The sequence below is a fragment of the Hetaerina americana genome, unplaced genomic scaffold (assembly GCF_022747635.1).
Source record: "Hetaerina americana unplaced genomic scaffold, ioHetAmer1.1.p SCAF_21, whole genome shotgun sequence".
In the NCBI taxonomy this organism is placed as follows: Eukaryota; Metazoa; Arthropoda; class Insecta; order Odonata; family Calopterygidae; genus Hetaerina; species Hetaerina americana.
Genome location: NW_027286775.1, coordinates 3,879,411 through 3,898,307, shown reverse-complemented (window position 1 = coordinate 3,898,307; position 18,897 = coordinate 3,879,411). Strand labels below are relative to the sequence as shown.

General features: G+C 43.4%; 1 protein-coding gene across 1 annotated transcript in view; it reads left to right on the top strand.

Moving 5' to 3' along the window:
- The window catches only part of LOC139688617 (acetylcholine receptor subunit alpha-like), a 500,693-nt gene that overhangs the window by 392,104 nt on the left and 89,692 nt on the right, over positions 1-18,897 (top strand). The window contains exon 5 of the mRNA XM_071586164.1: positions 5,053-5,233. Within this exon, the coding sequence (XP_071442265.1) occupies positions 5,053-5,233 (181 nt within the window). The remainder of the gene's footprint in view (positions 1-5,052; positions 5,234-18,897) is intronic.

Genomic DNA, 18,897 nt, shown 5'->3' with positions numbered 1-18,897 from the left:
ATTGTGCCGTATCTAGAAATCATATTTAAGAAGTCGTTGGTAGATCACAAGGTTTTCAGAGATTGGAAAACGGCTAACGCAACATCAATACTTAAAAATGGAGACAAAGAGGAACCGAGCAATTGCAGACCTATTTCCCTCACATACATTTCATGCAACATCATGGGGCAAATAGTTGCTGGGTCTATCATGAGACACCTCGAAAGTAGAGAGTTCGACATCATCATCTTCTAAAGGCGGAGAATTTTCGTTTCTCCATTGTCGTTCTTTTCAGTTCATTGTGGGTTGTTACTCTCATAGCACTTTCGATGTAATCTATAAATTTATTTCTTGGTGTTTCTCTCCTTCCTTACTTATTATATTCCTCTCAATTATATTTTCCAGGAATTTTTTATGTCTGAAAATATGCCCAACACATTTATTTGCCTTTTCTCCATCTTTTATCAAATTTATTTTCTCTTTTATTTTTCTCAAAACTTCTGTTTCTTTTCTCGTCCGTCTATGTTGTCTTTTTACCCTTCTCCAAATCCACATTGCCATTTCTTCCAAGTTGATCCTTTTCCCTTTTTCATAATATCCAAGTTTCGCATCCATATAATTAGATACTCTATGGCGTGCATTATTATATGTATGTACTCTAAGGAGTTATCGGTGAAAAATCACCACTGTTTCTGCAAGAGCAAATACTTCAAGATACTACTTGCACGTTTTTTTCATGAAATTCTTATTTCGGGAGAGATTAAGTTTCCTAGATTTCAAGGAAGTCTTTTATAAAGCACTTCATAGTAAACTAATCAGAAAGCTAGAAGCATATGGCATTGAAAAAACATCCTGGGTTGGATGAAAGACTTTTTGAATGGTCGGGTACATAGAGCAGACACACTTGTAGGTAGTGTTCGCTCTAATGAAGTAGAAGTCACTTCAAGTGTTCCTCAGGGAGGTGGGATCGGGTGTCTTTTATTTCTACTTTAAATAAACGACATTGACCCCGTAGTCACCAGTAAGATACGTTTATTTACCGACGTTGCAGTGGTTTAGCGTGATATCCATAATCCTGAGGAACAGCAGCTTTATGAGATGCCCTTAATACTATACAGCTCTGGTGCAACACTTGGCAATTAGAATTCAACTTAAAAAAGTGCTCCTGATGAATTTCTGGAAAAAGAGCAATTCCCTCGAGAACACCAACTGCATCGGGAACACCGAAATAGAATGCGAAATTAGGATTTATTGATAGAGTACTGAGTAATTGTGATGAAAAGGTAAAACAGAATGTTGTCTTACGCTGGTTAGGCTTCATTCAGAATATGCAGCTAGTACCATATGTGATCCTCACGATGTTTGATTAATTGCCGCATTAGGTCGCGTGCAGCGGAGAGGAGCTAGATTTTTAAAACGTTTTAATGATAAACTTAGTAGCGTATCCAAAATATTAGAGGATCAAGGCTGGGAATCACTTGATAAAGTTAAGATTAAATTACAGATTAAATCTCTTGCATAAATTGGAAGGAGGTCTCTTTAGCAGTGATGTTGAGAATGTATTATTATCCCAATCGTACTACGGTGGTCGAGATCATGTCAGTGAATTTAGAGAGATCGAGTCTAGAACAGATAGATTTGAGGTTTAATTTTTTTTCCACGAACGATAAGGGATCAGAATGTCATTGCCCGACCGTGGTACGGTCACATATGGGTCAAAATTAGTCTGGTGTGTACTCCTGCCAAACACCATGGCGGTGGCTTTGTTGGTGCTGAAAACTAAAAAAAATCAAATAAATGCCTTGATTGGCGCGACGTGCTCAGCGGAAAAGGGGCGAAGAGTATGTCAAAAAGAGTGGAAGCGGAATTAGAAATTCAATGAGAACAACAGGTGATGCAACGTGAGAATCGAACAAAAGGCGTTTTAAATCCAGAGCGTGGGGAAACAATGGCGGCGACGGCATCCGGGCCCAACGGCATCCGGGCCCAACGGCTCAATTTATTATCTGCGTTAACGTTGACAACAAAGTAGATTGGCCATCTTTCCCAAGCTGACGAGATTAGTTTGTAAATGTGAAGGAGAGCCACTCTTTGTCACCCATGGTGTTGGTCACTAACGGCGCGGCGTTCCTAGGATGCAGTGACCCAGGCAGTTCATCCTATGACGAATGCCACACTCTTGAACTTGGTACGCTCATACAAGGAAGCGGAGGCTTTAAAGTACTGCCCCTGCGATGTGCTGAGCACCCTAACCAGGGGCACAAATAGCAGCACCACACCAGCGGCTCAGAGTCAACTTATTTACCCTTAATCGTGTAGTACAATGGGTGTGCATGGAACGGACGAGCTCAACATGAATGGTATGCAGGCTTTCTTATGTCTCCTGGATTTGCGGAAAAATATCCAGGGCACTGGCGAGGCATGACATCGAGGCAGTCCACAAAGCACCGGGGAAAATTAGAGATTTTCTAGTCAGAGCCAAGGACCCAATCGGCCTAGAGACCCCAGGCATTTACCAAGTCCCGTGTGCCTGCGGAGACATCTACATACATTGGAGAGGCGGGGCGGATCATTGAGACCAGGTTGAAAAAACACCAAAGACACCTGCGGTCGGGGCAGTTGGAGAAATCAGCCATCGCTGAACACAGCATCGGGATCGATCATTCCATTAACTTCGACGAGACGAAGCTCATTGCCCGCGCCGGCGGTTACTGGGACCGAATAATTAAAGAAGCAATTGAAATAAAAATGGTAAGGCATACTTTCAACAGGGACTCCGGCTAATTTCTCAGCAACGCGTTGAAACCCGGTGCAGATGAAGGTTAGAAAAGGAAGGAATGCAGCACAACGCCATGGCGACCAACCGGAAGGCTCCTCCTCTTCGGGTCAAACGCGAGTCACCTGACCCGTGGACTCATGTAATATATAAGACGGCCAAATGCAGATTGGCACTCATCTACCCTGAAGACGATGCGCGAGTCGAGCATCTAAACGTTAGCCAACATGGAACCCCTGACTCGGTGGAAGACCCGAGAAAACTTCATCAAGGAAATACGCCGAGAAAGCACCAGATCTTACGTTCTTAGGAAAGTCGGCCGTGGTGCGGTGGGACAGTGGGCAGTGAAGTCATCAATCGATTGATACAATACCTATCAGTATTCCGCAGCGTAATTACGTTCTACATCTACTTAATACCCCGCAAGCCGCCGCAAGGGCGTGTGGCGGGGGGTTTAGGACACCACCCGTAATTTAGAAAAGAAAAAAAAAACCGCATGCAAGAACCACAAATTCATACATCCACAAAAAAACATGGCATAAATTCATACAAGAACACTTGCACACCACACATATGCAAACACTCAAACTACAAACTAACATACACATGCACCTGAAAGTATACCTAACAGTGTTTAACTTTGCTCTGACTTGTAAATTCAATGTTTTAATATTTCTAAAGTGACTTTCAGAGGTATCTCGATCCCTACTTGAGGTGCCTTGTGGAGGGCACTTTGAATGAGTACGCCGTCCGTCAGATGGGACGTTAAATTGCGGACCCTTTGGCGCCTTTCGTAAAGAGTAGGCTAATGCCGACGTCGGGTTTCTCTCCACCCTTCATCCTTTCCTGTCCATCCCCAATGGCGCAAATGATCTCAGCTGTCGGTCGCCTCCCCTCAAAACTACTACTACTACTAAAGTGACTTCGGTATCTTACTAAAAATGATTTATGATTGTTCGGGGAAAGAATGAGTATTTGTACAGGTTTCGTCCGGAAAATAAGTGTACTGAGCTCAGGAAAAAAAATTTATTACACTTTTACATATCTTAAGCTAATATTCCTCAAAATTGGACCCTTGTGAGTCGATACACTTGTTCCAGCGGCGTTCCCATTCCTGGAACGCTCCCGCGAAGGCATCATCGGGAACGTCTCGAAGACTCGTCGTCGACGTCTTCTCTGCCCTCCACGAACATCTTGTGCCACCGAAAGATCATGTTTCTGGACATGGCTGTCTCCCCGTAAGCCTGGTTAATCATACCGACAGTGTCGGTAGACGATTTCCCAAGCTTTACCGCAAATTTGATGGAATAACGCTGCTCCAAAAACTTCGGCATCGCGTTCCGTGACGTGGGTCGAGCGTGGAGGTTCGCGTTAACAGAGCTCCTCACTACACCACAGCTCAGAGCCGACTGCCTTTTTCAGCGTCGCTTGCCAACATACCCCCCTCCAATCGCAGCCCGTCAGAGCGGTGCTGGGCGCGCCTGGAGCGGCGCACCCAGCCCAGGAGTCAGTGCACTTATTCTCCGGACGAACCCTGTACATATCTGTCCTGGAATCTATCTCGTACGTTTAGACAACACTTTCGGAGGTCACCGCGATGTTGACGATATCTTCCCTGCTCATTGTTTTCCTCCTCAGATATCTGACATTATTTTGATATTTGGTATTTTAATACCTTACAAGCCACCGCTAGGGTGTGTGGCAGGGAATGAATACACACACCAGACTAATTTTGACCCAATTTTGAGCGGTTGAATAGCATTATTCAGATCCCTTATCGTTCTTTGGAGAAATGAAATCTTAAATCGATCTGTTCTGCACTTAATCTCTCTAATTTTATTGGCATGACTTCTCCTACCGTACGGTGCGATGGGGGTGATACGCCATTCTCAACATCACTACTAAAGAGGCCTCCTTTCAATATATGCAAGACATTTAATCTACAATTTAACCTTAACTTCATCAAGTGATTCCCAGCCTTGCTGCTCTAATATTTTGTATATGCTACTAAGTTTATTGTAACAACGTTTTACAAATATATCTCCTCTAAGCTGCAAGCGATCCGATTCGGCAATTAATTCAACTTCGTAAGGATCCCATATAATAGCAGCATACTATAAATGAAGCGTAACCAACGTAAGATAACATTTCTCTTGGACTTTTTCATTACATTTACCTTGCAGTCTATTAATGGATCCTAATTTTTTGTTAGCTTGTCCATATATTCCCAGGATGTGTTTCAATATCCCCGTATGTGTTTCCTCTCGCCGTAACACTTTCTTCTCTGTTGTTTGCAGCGCCGACGGAAATTTTGAGGTGACCCTGGCGACGAAGGCGACCCTCAATTACACTGGAAGAGTAGAGTGGAAGCCGCCTGCCATCTACAAGTCGTCGTGCGAAATTGACGTGGAGTACTTCCCGTTCGACGAGCAGACTTGCGTGATGAAATTCGGCTCTTGGACGTACGATGGGTTCCAGGTGAGTTTGCAACCCCTCCACCCCACCCCTCTTCCGCGGCCCCCCGCCCTCCTCCCCTACGCAGCGCAATCACCGTTGCGTGCGTGGGAGTGCCGATGCTCTGCTCATTCGGGAACATTCCCCGCTCAAAACCATCTCTCCTCTCCACTTATTTCAACGCTGAAATAGTGGGTAATGGGAGGTGCTGAAGAGGTTATGACGGCCCTGATCAATATTTAACGAGGGATGTACCAAGACCCGAGCCTGTGAGAACGATGAGATGGCCAAGTGAAGACCCTTTTGTGACCCTCACCCTGTAGATGCGGGGGAAACGACGGGGAAAGTGAGGTTCCCCTCGCCGTACTGCAAGAGTGGCTATCTGGCGATCAAGGACTATCGTTCATGAGAGTCCGCCGCCCCTTTTGCAGTAAGAACAGAGAAATGTGACCCTACTTATTTGTCTCATTAGTGTAGTCGGTTGAGTAGTTACAAATGGTGCAACATATGTAATGTGGGTGAATTCTTCTCGGGTCTTCCACCGGGTCAATGGCTCCATAGCTGCCGACGTTTCGATTCCCGACTCGGTCATCGTCATCAGGGCTGATTGCCGTTCCGCCAAAAAGTTTCAAATATTTTATTTATTTACCCGTCTCCACGGCTCAGGTGTCATCTGATTGGTCCCCAGACACACCATTGTCGGGGCGCCTCGTGATTGGCCGAGCGTTCTGCCTTGTTTCCCTGATGCATTTCAGAATAGGTTTCCAGGTATTGCTCAAATGAAAACCTGAATCCCTATTGAAATTTTTCTTTTGAAGGCGGATCTCGATGGCCTCCTTTGCCAGACGATCCCAGTAGCCACGCGCGCGGCGAAGTAATTTCGCCTCGTCCCAGTTGATGGCGTGGTTTCGGCCGACGCTGTGTTCGGCGATGGCCGATTTTTCCAGCTGTTGCCAGTCTCAGGTGTCTTTTATGCTCTTTCAGGAGGGTTTCAATCGTGCGGCCTGTTTCTCCAACATAGACCTCGCCGCACTCACACGGAATTTGGTAAACCCCGGAAGTCTTGAGGCCTTTAAAAGAAAAATTTTAATCAATATTGCACATTCAAACACATTTCATTGCCCAATATTTCCCGTGAGGGTAAAAATTATATATGAACGTGGTATCATTTAGAATATGCTGCTAGTATATGGGATCCTTATAAATTTGAATTGATTGCCGAATGGGATCGCATGCAGCGTAGAGAAGCTATATTTGTAATACGTTGTTGTGATAAACTTATGAGCATATCCAAAATATTAGGGCAGCTAGGCTGAGAATCACTCCTGAAGTGTACATTATATTGCAGATTAAATCTCTTGCATTAGTTGGAAGGACGTTTCTTTAGCAGTGATGCTGAAAATGTATAATTACCCCCATCATACTACGGTAGGAGCGATTAAAATAGAGAGATTAAGTGTATAAAAGATGGATTTAAGATGTCATTTTTCCCCACGAACGGTAAGGGAACAGAATAGCATTGTTCGACCGTGGTAGGGTCATATTCGGGTCAAAATTAGTCTGGTGTGTATTCACCCCCTACCACACACTTTGGCATTGTCTTACTTGGCACTAAAAAAACACAAAAAATTATTATTTGAGAGAGAAAGGGAAAAGGGAAAAATATTTGTAAAACGAAGAATCTCCTTAATTTACTTACATTAAATGAGGCCTTACGAGAGCATGGTAACAGTGTTCCTTGACCTTGCCTACCAAAAATACGTCAAATAAATCCCAATTTTTTCTATGCTTTCCCACTGATTTTACGTATGTGGGTGCCACAATTTAAGTCGTCAGCTATGGAAACACCTATATTTTTTACCGTATCAACTACTTTTAGGTCAACTCCAGCTATTTTGTTAGCAAATCCCGTTAACTTTTTAAAGAAATTTACCACGGAACATTTGTTACAGTTTATTCGTGATGCGTTTATTATCTTGTGAATTAATTCAGCGTGATATATATACAGGTGTATATATATACATATTTATATATGATGGCGGGATTTTGTGTTTGAATGAGTGTGTGTGCATATATATATATATATATATATATATATATATATATATATATATATATATATATATATATATATACACACACACATTCAAACACGAAATCCCGCCAAACGGCGAACAAATACTCATTCATATAGAAACAGATATAAGGAAAAGGGATAGGAGCACGCATAAGGGACGAACACAGGAGAGGTGGTGAAGGCGGAATCAAGCAGATGACGAGAGTAAAAATATTTCCTAGATCGGGATTTGAACTCCGGATCCTTCCACTTGCCGGGCGGAGGCTCTTAACCACTTGAGATATCCAGGAAACGTAATTTACGATGAGATCTGCGATACTTTATGCAACCAAGTGCCCCGATTCTCTGGCCAAGAGATGGCGTTAGGGAGCTGTTTCACCCACCAAAGGAGAAATAGACAAGACACACAGAGCAAGGGATAGTAGTAAAGGAATCATACAACATCATACAGGAAAGGAACAGTGCGTTTCGTGGCACGCATAGCCAGAACAAGAGTCGAGCCACATTGGCCTAATACACATTTAAACACGAAACCCCCCAAGCGGCGAACAAATACTCATTTATATAGAAACAGAAATAAGGAAAAGGGATAGGAACGAGAAGTGGGTGCCTCGTCATATATTTGCGTTTATTTTGAATAGCTATGCCCTGCTTCACCGGGCTAAAGGTGTCCGTACAGTTGTAATTGAATTGTATTCCTATAATTCGGCCCATTATTATGGGTGTGGGCAGTTTTCTTTGCGACGGTGTCGTGTGTGGGTACGCGACCATTTGTAGATGCTTTAAACGTACGCCCAAGCTCTAGATTGAAGGAAATAAGATATAGGCGAGATTCAAAACCATGAGCTCTGGGTTGGCAGGAGAGAACTTTTCCCCGCCACCACCAGGGCCGGCAGTATGGGTCAAGAACGAATGCGATACTTTAACGGTCACTCCTCATTCAAGTAAATAAATTCAAATATCAATACGTAGCGAAACATGTGATGTCATCTGTGTATGAATAAGTCAATTGTAAAATCCTTGATTGTATTGGTGCGGCTGTCGAAATCATCGCAACTTTTGCCGTGGGTAGCTTTGTGAATGGAAAGTGGGAGGGAGGCGGATGGGTTGCAGGTCGCTTTTTGGTCGTTTTTCACTATTAAGGGGCGTGGTGCATTGGCCAATAAAAGAAATACGATCAATTTTGTTCATTTTAGAAGCTATATGACATTTTAAGTAATTAAAGAATAAGACGGAGGGGACATAAGGTTGGAAGATATTTAAAAATGTGTTGTTTCTAGCACGATTCCATGGAGGGATTTTCGGAATCAGATTGGAGTGTTTCCCGACCAAACAAATGAAAAAGACATTTTTTAAAACTATTTTAATTCTTCAACAAAGTCTCCTTTTAAGCCGATACACTTTTTCCAGCCAAACTCTCTTACTATTTTAGCCTTTCCAAATAGTTGTTGGCGTCTTTCTCCGCAAAATAGGCGTAAACTTATGCGACAAGCTCTTTGCCCAATGGCAACCTCTACATCTCATCAAGTCCCTGGGGGACAGATCTGGTGAACAGAGAGCCGAAATATGAGCAGGTGAAATTTGTTGATGAAAAAGCATTGTCTTCTTCTCCAATTGCCGTCGTTTTTTGTGATTTCTACCTCCAGTTTGTCAAATAACAATTTTAAAGAAGTAATAGGAAGACAATATTATTAGATATATATATATATATATATGTAATTATATATATATAAATAAATGTAATTATATATATATATATAAATGTAATTATATATATATATATATATAATAATATACAGAGGTAGAGAAAAGCTTAGTTAACATGGAGCAAGCAATGGGTTGAAGATTATTATTAGAAGTAAAAGCAAAACCGAAAACATCGCTATTTTTCGGGTGTACGAGTATGTACAAGTAATCGTTTAATTTACAGGTCGATAGGGTATATAATTAGTTGAAGGACACAATCGCGGATGTTCCTTCAGGGAAAAATTTGATAGTGATGGAGGATTGGAATGCAACTGTAGGCGAAGGAAGAGATGGTGATGAGGTGGGGGATTACGGTTTAGGTACGAGGAATGACCGAGGGGAGAAATCAGTTGAGTTCTGCTGGAAACAGGGGTTAGTCATCACCAACAATTGGTTTAGACACCACAAAATACGCAGGTATACATGGAAAATGCCAGGTGACTCAGAGAGGTATCAGCTACATTATATTTTGGTTAGACACAGGTTAGGAACAGTGTGATAAATTCGCAGTTTCCTGGGAACGGATACCGAAATAGTAATTGTGGAGGGTGGCATAGAGATTGAAAAAGTTAAGGCGGGGTTTAGGAAATGGAGTGTAGTTATATTATTAACTGAATTGATAAATGAGATGCATGATTAGACAGTAGAGAAAATCATGAGTGATAGAAAGGAGCTGTCGTATCCCATGGGAAATGGGCGACAATTTGAGATAACCCAGCGAGTCAAGCGGCTGCCTCGCGGATAACTGGGGGCTTGATTAAGATGGCTATTGGAAAAATATCTTAAAATAAGAAGAAGCTCAGCCCAAAGGTGCTCTGATTTTTACCCCAGACTTAAATAAAGACAAGGACAACTTTATACAAACTAGCACCACACAAATTGTGCTACCACCAGAGTGGCCCAGGGCAACTGTTTCGCTCGGTTGCGAGTCCCCGACTGCCTCTCCTCCAACCGTGTAGCTTCAGTCATCCGTAATCAAGAAGCCGGATAAAGGAGTAGGTGCCTCAGGCATGGGTCAAGGGGGTCCAGATCGGTCACCAACCTCGGTCGCCACTGTCATGGGCAACCAATCACTCCACTTGCATCATCATATGGTGCGTAATGACAGGGTAGGTGACCCTGACATTAGTTTCACCAGCCTCGGCTGCCACCGTCGCTGGACGAACACTCACTTGACCCGCACCATCATAAAACGGTTGCCCAAAGACGAGGGTGGTCTGAAAATTTTCCGAACTAACAAAGATACAAGACATTTTTTCTGAAATTTTATGAACCGGAAACTTTTCAGACCACCCATGTAGGACACCCCTCCTTCACCAGAGAGAAACATGGGGAAAGCATTGTTTCTCTCGGCATTAAACTCGTAATGGTGATGCGTATACATAATGTAATGGAATTACAAAAAAATTGAGGATAGAGACCCATTAATTAATTATCTTCTACCACTAACATTACCGGATTCAGCTGAAGGTAATCATGGTTGGGTATTTCGAGTGGGATGAGTGAGGGAGGATAATTCCATGGCATCGGTGTTTGACCCTACTTGAATTGTACTGCCAGAAGAAGGTAATTGTTCATTTGAAACATGAAATTTTCTTTTAACCTTAGTCTTGAAAATAAGGCACGTTTCCCTGCAATCATTCCCACTTTAGTTTCTTTTACGTTTACAGCTCTTTTAACAGCATTTACATAAACAGCAATGCACAAGAAAACAGTTATCTAGGTAAAGACATACGACGTCTCTTCAAAAAATATTGCGAATTTTGAATTTTCCCGGGTTACGTAAATTTGATTTTCGATTTTTTGTGGCATTATGTTGGTACTTAGTCTCCCACTCATGCCGAGAATTTCGGCCATTTTGAATGTTCAGTTAGTTGTTGACTGCTGTTTTGCTAGGACGTGTTTCGGCTTGTCTTCTATTTTTGCCTGTTCCAAAAAATGGATCAAAGTATTTGTATCAAATTTTGTGTGAAAAACAAAATTAAGTGCGCAGATGCATTCCAATTGTTGGCTGTGGCATGTGGAGAAGCTACCTTGGACTGGAGCACCTTTATCGGTGGTACAAAATGTTCTCAGAGGGCCGAGAAGAAGTGAACGACGAAGAGCACACAACACAAAAGTTCATTGACTGCCCAAGCGGGCAAGTATAAACCGTCCCGGTGAGTGAAGTCCCACCTTTACCGGTCATTTTACATAAGAAACGCATGGCATTGAAGAAAGAAACATGGCTGAGGTGGAAGTGCGGTATGCGAGAAAGTGAAACTTAAAACTAGGAATAAAATATGAATTCTTAATCTAACAAGAAAGGAAAGCCGACAGGGAACGGCTTTTTACAAAAAAGAGAAAAAAAGTACGTCACTAACAGCACTAACTGCCCACCGGCACACTCTGAGCATAGAGCGGTACAAAATGGAAGCGGAGGCGAGGGTCGCCCATTTCCCACAGCGGGAAATTACACTTGGGCATGAGGAAGCGGGTGACAGCAAGACCGCGAAGCGGATAAAATGATACTGAAACAACTTAGAGGACGGAGGAAGGGATCCGTCCGGCCGTGAAGCGGCTTATTACTACGAAGAAAATTTGAAATTAAAAGACATAGTAAAGACTCATTGGCGAGTAATATCTTTAGGCATTGCATAAGTGTGTTTCTCTCCGGGATCATAGTCCGAGATGGTTTGTAGCAGCGGATTTCCAGACGGTGCGAGGCGGGATTTGAAAGACGCGACTTGCGAGCGAATAAATTCCGCGACGGATGGGAGTTTATGTGCCGCTCGCACGTCGGCCAAACTAGTGAAACAACTCACTTGGAGTAACGACCGAACAGCCTCGTTTAGGATGGTTTCAAGGTGACGCCAGAGCATTTTCCGGTTGGCAAACACGGGGCAAGCGTACAGAAACTGCGGGGGAATGATTGACCTGTAAAGTCGCATCCTGTCGGCGTGATTCAGGGGAGAAATCACGGAGGAAAGGCAGCCGAGACGGCTCCTTGCGACCATTGCCTTCTGACGGCAAAAGTCGAGGTGCGGCTTAAAAGTGAGCTGGTTGTCTAGAATGACACCAAGAAATCGGTGCGAAGAAGCCCTCGGTATAATGTGTTGGTGGAAGAAAAGAGGAACGTGGGGTGTGCGTTTTCGTCTGCGGGAAAAGTGAATATGTGTGCTTTTGTCAGGATTGATTCGTATTTTCCAAGTCCGTGTCCATCGGTGCAGTTTGTCAAGGTGTGCTGTAAGTCGTCTGATGTTCGCGGAGCATGTTCGAGATGTGGCGGCGATGGCAGTGTCATCGGCGTACATGTAAAGGGAAGTGTGAGGTGTAGAAGGCAGATCGTTGACGTGCAAGTTGAATAACAGAGGGCTGATAAGAGAGCCCTGCGGCACGCCCGCCTCGGCTCTCTTTACAGAAGAGAGGGAATCACCCAACGACACGCGGAACGTACGATCGGAGAGGTAATTTCGGACGAGGAGGAGAAGGGGAGGGGGAAAGTTGAGGATATGCATTTTGTGAATGAGGCCCTTGTGCCAAACGCGGTCGAAAGCACGGGCGACGTCCAGGAAGACGGCGTCCGTCGTACGGCGAAGATTGAAGCCGTGGGAAATTTGTTCACTGAGGCGAAGGATCTGATGACACGCGGACACACGCGAACGAAACCCAAGCTGCTCGGGACGGAGAATACGAAGAGATTGCCGGACGCCCGAGTACGTCAACAACAGACGAAAACATTGATGAAGTGAGGAAAATAGTATTGGCCAAATTGGCCAATCAGTCGAATCACCGTTAGAGAAGTTGTTGTGAACCCAAACATATTCCCATATTGCTATTCGATTTTTTCCAATGATTTAGGCATGACACGGGTCGCCGCAAAATTCGTACCAAAATTGCTCAATTTTGGCCAAAAACAGGAACGCATTAACATTGCTAATGAGGTGTTGTACTCTGCCCGCGATGACCCATATTTGCTCCAGAGGGCCATAACTTGTGACGAATCATAATTCATGGTTATGCCGTACGAGCCAAGTCCAAAAAAAGTACGGTCGAATGTGAAATTATTGCTTACACTTTTCTTCGATTGCAGGGGCGTGATGCATCATCAGTTTTTGCCACAGGATAAAACGGGAAATAAGGAATATTACCTGCAAGGTATGCGCAATTTGCGCGAAGCAATCCGCCACGAACGCCAAGATTTGTGGAGGAACAAAAATTGGCTTTTGCACCATGGCAACGCCGCTTCTTACATATCGTCACTTGTGCGCGAATGTTTGGCCAAAAACAGCGCACCAATGATGCCGCAGCCACCGTATTCCCCAGATCTGACCCCCAGTGACTTTTTCTTGTTCCCAAAACTGAAGAGGTCCATTAAAGGAAGACGCTACGCTACGATTGTTGAGTTAAAGACTGCATCGAAGGAGGGGTGGAAAAAGATCACAAGAAATGATTTTTTGAAGTGCTTCGAAGATTGGAAAAAACGCCCCAAGTGTTTAATATCTAATGGTGATTACTTTGAAGGGGACAAAATAGATATTCATGAATAAATAAATAATTTTTGAAAAAATCAGTCCTCACGATACTTTTGAACAGACCTCGTATATAACCGAGCACCGAGAGATAAGAATTAGTACTTTAATGAGTATTCCCCTGCTTGGACTTCTCAATTTGTTTTTCAGTATCATCTACTGGTGCACTTGCTAAATGTAAATCCGCCGGGCCAGAGTTCTTAAAGGTAACTTCTCCCTTCTTTGCGCCCAGGTAGGTTCCTGTCCCTCTACACACTCTAACTACGTTTAAGGTTAAAGGAGGAATAAAATCCTTATTAGTGTAATTAGGCATCACAACCATTTAGTCTTTAAGGACTGTTCCTAGACCGTATCCCTTGCAAAAAGTTAGGAAGGTTTATTTTCCCGTCCCATGCACAGCAATATCATAGGGATCTTTTACGTTACATAAAAGAGTTACACTTTCGTGCTGGGGCGCAACATGTAACCATTCGCTTGAGCCAGAATGTACCGACATCGTTTGGTTTAATTCAAAAATTTTACGTTTGCAAGATGAAGGGAATGCATTAATTGGCTGTAAAATGTCAGCTTCGCAATCCTTGTGGCTCTGCAATAGTTGCGATGGGTATGATAGTTTACCAATTCTTCACCTGTCAATGACCTCTTTACAATCGTTGAATTCTCCGCGAGATAGCTTCAAAAAATATCCTTTCATTCTATTTACTAATTCATAGTTGACTAAGCTGAATGAAAATGAACTTATTTTTAGTTCTTTCCGCAAGGGTAGGTAAGGGGAGAGCATGATACACATTTGATCTAATGCCATTACTAAGTGGCAAATATAACACATATAGTACCCCAATTGTTCCTTCGATAAAAACACATCTTATTTTAGCAATTTCACCATGGCATCTGTGTAAACCTCACTCGGGAGATAGGGGTAAATTTGCCTGCTCCTTCTTAAATACATTAATCACAACGTCGGGGCTAATTACTTTTGGCTGCCACACCCCTTTATGTTCACCAACACTAGCGTTCCAGATGATCTCGTAATTATGAATAGCATCGTCGACAGCATGCATAATTTGAGTCAACTGTTCATAACAAATTCCAAAGAAACTGCGGGAGATGCCGCAAAAGTAACTTATAACGGAGTCATCCGCTAATGTGCATTTCAATGCAACAATTTCAGAGTGTAAAAATCATTCGCCTTGACTGGGATTCGAACCCAGATCCCTCAATATCCGGTCGAGTGCTTTAGCCACTTAGGCTACCGAGGCGTCCCCGTACCGAGGACGGCTAAAGTGGCTAAAGCACTCGACCGGATATTGAGGGATCTGGGTTCGAATCCCAGGCAAGGCGAATGATTTTTACACTCTGAAATTGTTGCATTGAAACTGTTCATAAGCTCTCAGTGTCAATGAAAAATAGGCACTCTGCGCTTTCAATTCCCCGGTTGATTCATTTATATACTGTCTTGATTTCTTCAAACCCTCAGACGGAATACCCTCGTTGGCCTCCACGTCCGCTATGGTACTATTCACTGTAGAAATGGTTGATTTAATCAGGGTGCTCTGACGTGCTGTCGAACCAGAGTAAGGAATTGAGAGCGTTCCTTCTCCTGCTGGTTAATTTTATTCATATAAAAGGAGGCATCGGCCCCATATAACGTCCCGAAAAGTACCTTGCTTACTTCACCTGTAAAATTGAAAATCCCTCTCCTCCTCCTTCTTGCCTTCCCCCCGGCAAGTTGAGTAATCATCCGTTTCATCATCCGCTCCAATTTAAGAAGTTTAAACTTCACTACAGGGACTATAGTACTGCAGCCCGTGAGACGAATCCCGTTTGCATTCTTATACAAATCACATTATTCGCCAGTCATCCTTGAGAACTTCTTAATGGTGTTAGCGTTGTCTTCAAATTGGGCTAAATTCACATGTGTAACTACCTTCCACTCACTGCTCAAAAGCTCGGCTTCACCAATTGCGTTGTAAAAAACCCCTGGGGTTTTCTCGTATGTTTCCTGTAGATAGTATCATGCCATGGCACAGGTTACGAGCATGAAACGAAAAGACGCGAAAAGAATTATCCTCCGTCTGCAGAGTCAGAAGAACAGTTTTAGGCGATTTGAGTGAACTTTTACTTCTCCTCTTCGCCTCCCCTTTTTAAAGGTAACGTTCACCACATCCTTATCGATTACTTCATAAGGATCTGTCCATTCGGAAGACAATTTTTTCGATCTCCCACGACGTCCTTTTTCCGTCGTACAGCAGCACCCTACCTCCCACTTCAAATTGCTGCAGGTTCGCCGTCTTGTCGTAATGTTCCTTACTTTTCACCCTGGCCCTTTGTAGAATTTCTCTAGCCTTAGAATGCATTTTTTATGCATTTTTTGCTTGAGTTCCTTCACACGATCATCGCAAGTGTAGATTATTTCCGAGGATCCCCTTTGCAGCGATATAGAAAGATTGGCCTTTCTTTCGAACATCATCTCGAAAGGATTGAAAATCGTCGAGGAATGAGGTGTTGTGTTACAAACGAAAATAGCGTACGGGATCCAAACATCCCTATTCTCCTGTTCGGAGGAAATTAAATGTTTGAGATACTCCGTTAGAGTTCTATGACTTCCCTCTAACGCGCGGTTTGATTGGGGCCGATGGGCCGTCGTCGTTAATATTAGTATTCCCAGTAGGCGATAGGTGCTCTTGAGTGCTTCGCTTAGAAAATTCCTCCCTTGATTGGATAGTATAAACTTTGGGACTCCATGTTTCAAATATTATCCCTTCCACTAATGCTTTGGCCACTTTTGACGCCTCTTGGTCTGGTAGCGGAATGGCTTCTACATACTTGGACAAGCCGTACTGGGAATTTGGCAAATACCTACGTATTTGCATCTAATGTCTCAGTTAAAGGTCCCACAATATCCACATTACATTTCTCGAATACAAACTACGGGGTGGTGGCGATGACCAGTGGCATTTTGGTTTTCCTTCAAGTTATTTCATTTTTTGGCATAACTCAAACGCAAGTAAAGATACTCTTCCACGCCACGTTTCATTCCCGGCCACTCGTTATACAGTTTCATTCTTTCCTAAGTGCGGTTCATGCCTTAATATCCTCCAACGGGTGAAACGTGAAATACGTATGATAATTCCCTCCTTTCCTCTGCGGAAATCGGGTCGATTTTGTTTGCTTCTCGCACCGTCTCGTGGCAGGAATCTACGGCACATATCCCGCTGAGCGCATCGGCATTAGTGCTCATAGAACCCTTTTTATAAACGACCTCGAAATAATACTCTTCTAATCTAATCCTCCATCGCATCAACCGCGAGCTGGAATCCTTGACATTCATTAGTCATGTCAATGGTTTGTAGTCGGTAACCACAGTGAATTTTCGGCCATACAAATACGGTCGGAAGGACCCCGTCCCCCACACAATTGCTAATAGCTACTTTTCAGTTGTAGATTAATTCATCTCGGCCCTCTTTAAAGCTCGGCTTGCATAAGTGATAGGTAGGTCCTTCCCTGACGCACCCTGAGATAGGACGGCCCCTTGTTGCTGGCTTCGGTTGTGAGGGTGAAAGGACGCGCGAAATATTGGAGAAGTGGCTCCTCCTTCAAACGTTTCTTAAGACAGCGGAAAGCGTCTTCCCATTTGAAACTCACCGTATTTGCTTCAAATACATGCAAGGGCCCTATGATTTGGGATAACCTGGTAACGAACCTTCGATAGTAGCCGCAGTAGTCCCAAAAAACTCTTCAACACCTTGGTGGTGATGGGTCGTGGGAAATTTTCCACCGGTTTAGTTTTCTGAGGGCCGGCTTTACACCTTCGTCTAAGATCACGTGCCCTAGGTTGCTCACTTCTCCTTGTGAAAATTCACATTTTTCAGACTCCAATTTCAGTTGATACTCAAGTTATCTCTCAAATACCTCATTCAGTTTTGCATACTGAGAGTGAAAATTATTTCCAAAGACAACTATCTACATCTACATCTACATAATACCCCACAAGCCGCCGCAAGGGCGTGTGGCGGGGGGTGTTAGGTCACCAACCGTAAAAAGGAAGAATACCACAGGCAAAAAAACAACACGGAAAATTACACCCACAGCAGCGCACACACTCATGCAAAAATCCCTTCATCCAATACTCATGCAAACACATATACCGCAAAACAACTAAAAAACTGCACCCCATGATGCAGCACGAAAGCCATCCTACAACACGGAAGCCAGGACACAACAAGTAAGAAATTGAAACATCACTACCACATGAAAATGCACCACGAAACACTCTACCCCCAAAGAGTCTGTAAAAGGCAGGGAATGCGACCCAACGTTGCAGGTAGCAGGAATTTCCCCCCGCGGAGAGGGACGAGGGACTGAAAGGGAAACTTAAAAACAGATGAACAGAACACGAATGAGGTCATTCGGAAAGAATGGGTTATTATAGCAAAACACATAAGGTTAGTGGAAGAGCATGCATTTAAATACAACTAATTATTTTTTAGACGCTGAGGGTGGCAAGTGGAATTTTTGCTATCTATAACCCTGCAGTTGCTATCCCGTATTGTCCGTGGGAAGAAGGAGTCCTTGAGTCGGCTACTTCTGGCATACTATATATTTCCCGAATTTTATATGCTTGATCCAAGCGACCAATGTATGTAGGAGTACGAATAATTTGCGAGACCTCGGTGCTGAAACATGCGGATCTAAATTTATTTAATAATTTCAATCTTGCATTGAATCGTCTCTCAGCCAATGATTCCCACCCCAAATCCATGAGCATTTCGTTGACGCTTTGCGTTTTATCGTAGGAATTTTTTACAAGACGGGCTGCCCAGCGTTGAACCTTCTCAATTTCCCGAATGAGACCTTTTTCACTCGGATCCCACACGCTGCATGCGTATTCAAAATGAGGCCTTACAAGAGCGTGGTAACAACGTTCCTTGACTTTCGAGTCACTTTTGCCGACAATGCGTCCAATGAATCCCAATTTTTTATATGCTTGACCGCAGACTTTACGTATGTGAGTCCCCCAAGTTAAATCTTTTGTGAATGTGACACCTAGGTATTTTACCGTATCAACTACTGCTAGGTCACCTCCAGCTAATTTGTAAGCAAATCCCGTTGATCTTTTAAAGAAATTTACCACTGAACATTTATTATAATTTAGAGTCAATCCCCAGTTAGAACACCATTTACTAATGCAATCTAAATCTTGCGCTAGAATAAAACGATCCTCATCCCCAGATATCTCCCAATAGATCACCGTGTCATCCGCGAACATCCTAATTTTACTTTTCACTTCGCGGTTCAAGTCTTTAACAAAAATCAAAAGAAGCAACGGCCCGATCACACTTCCCTGAGGTTCC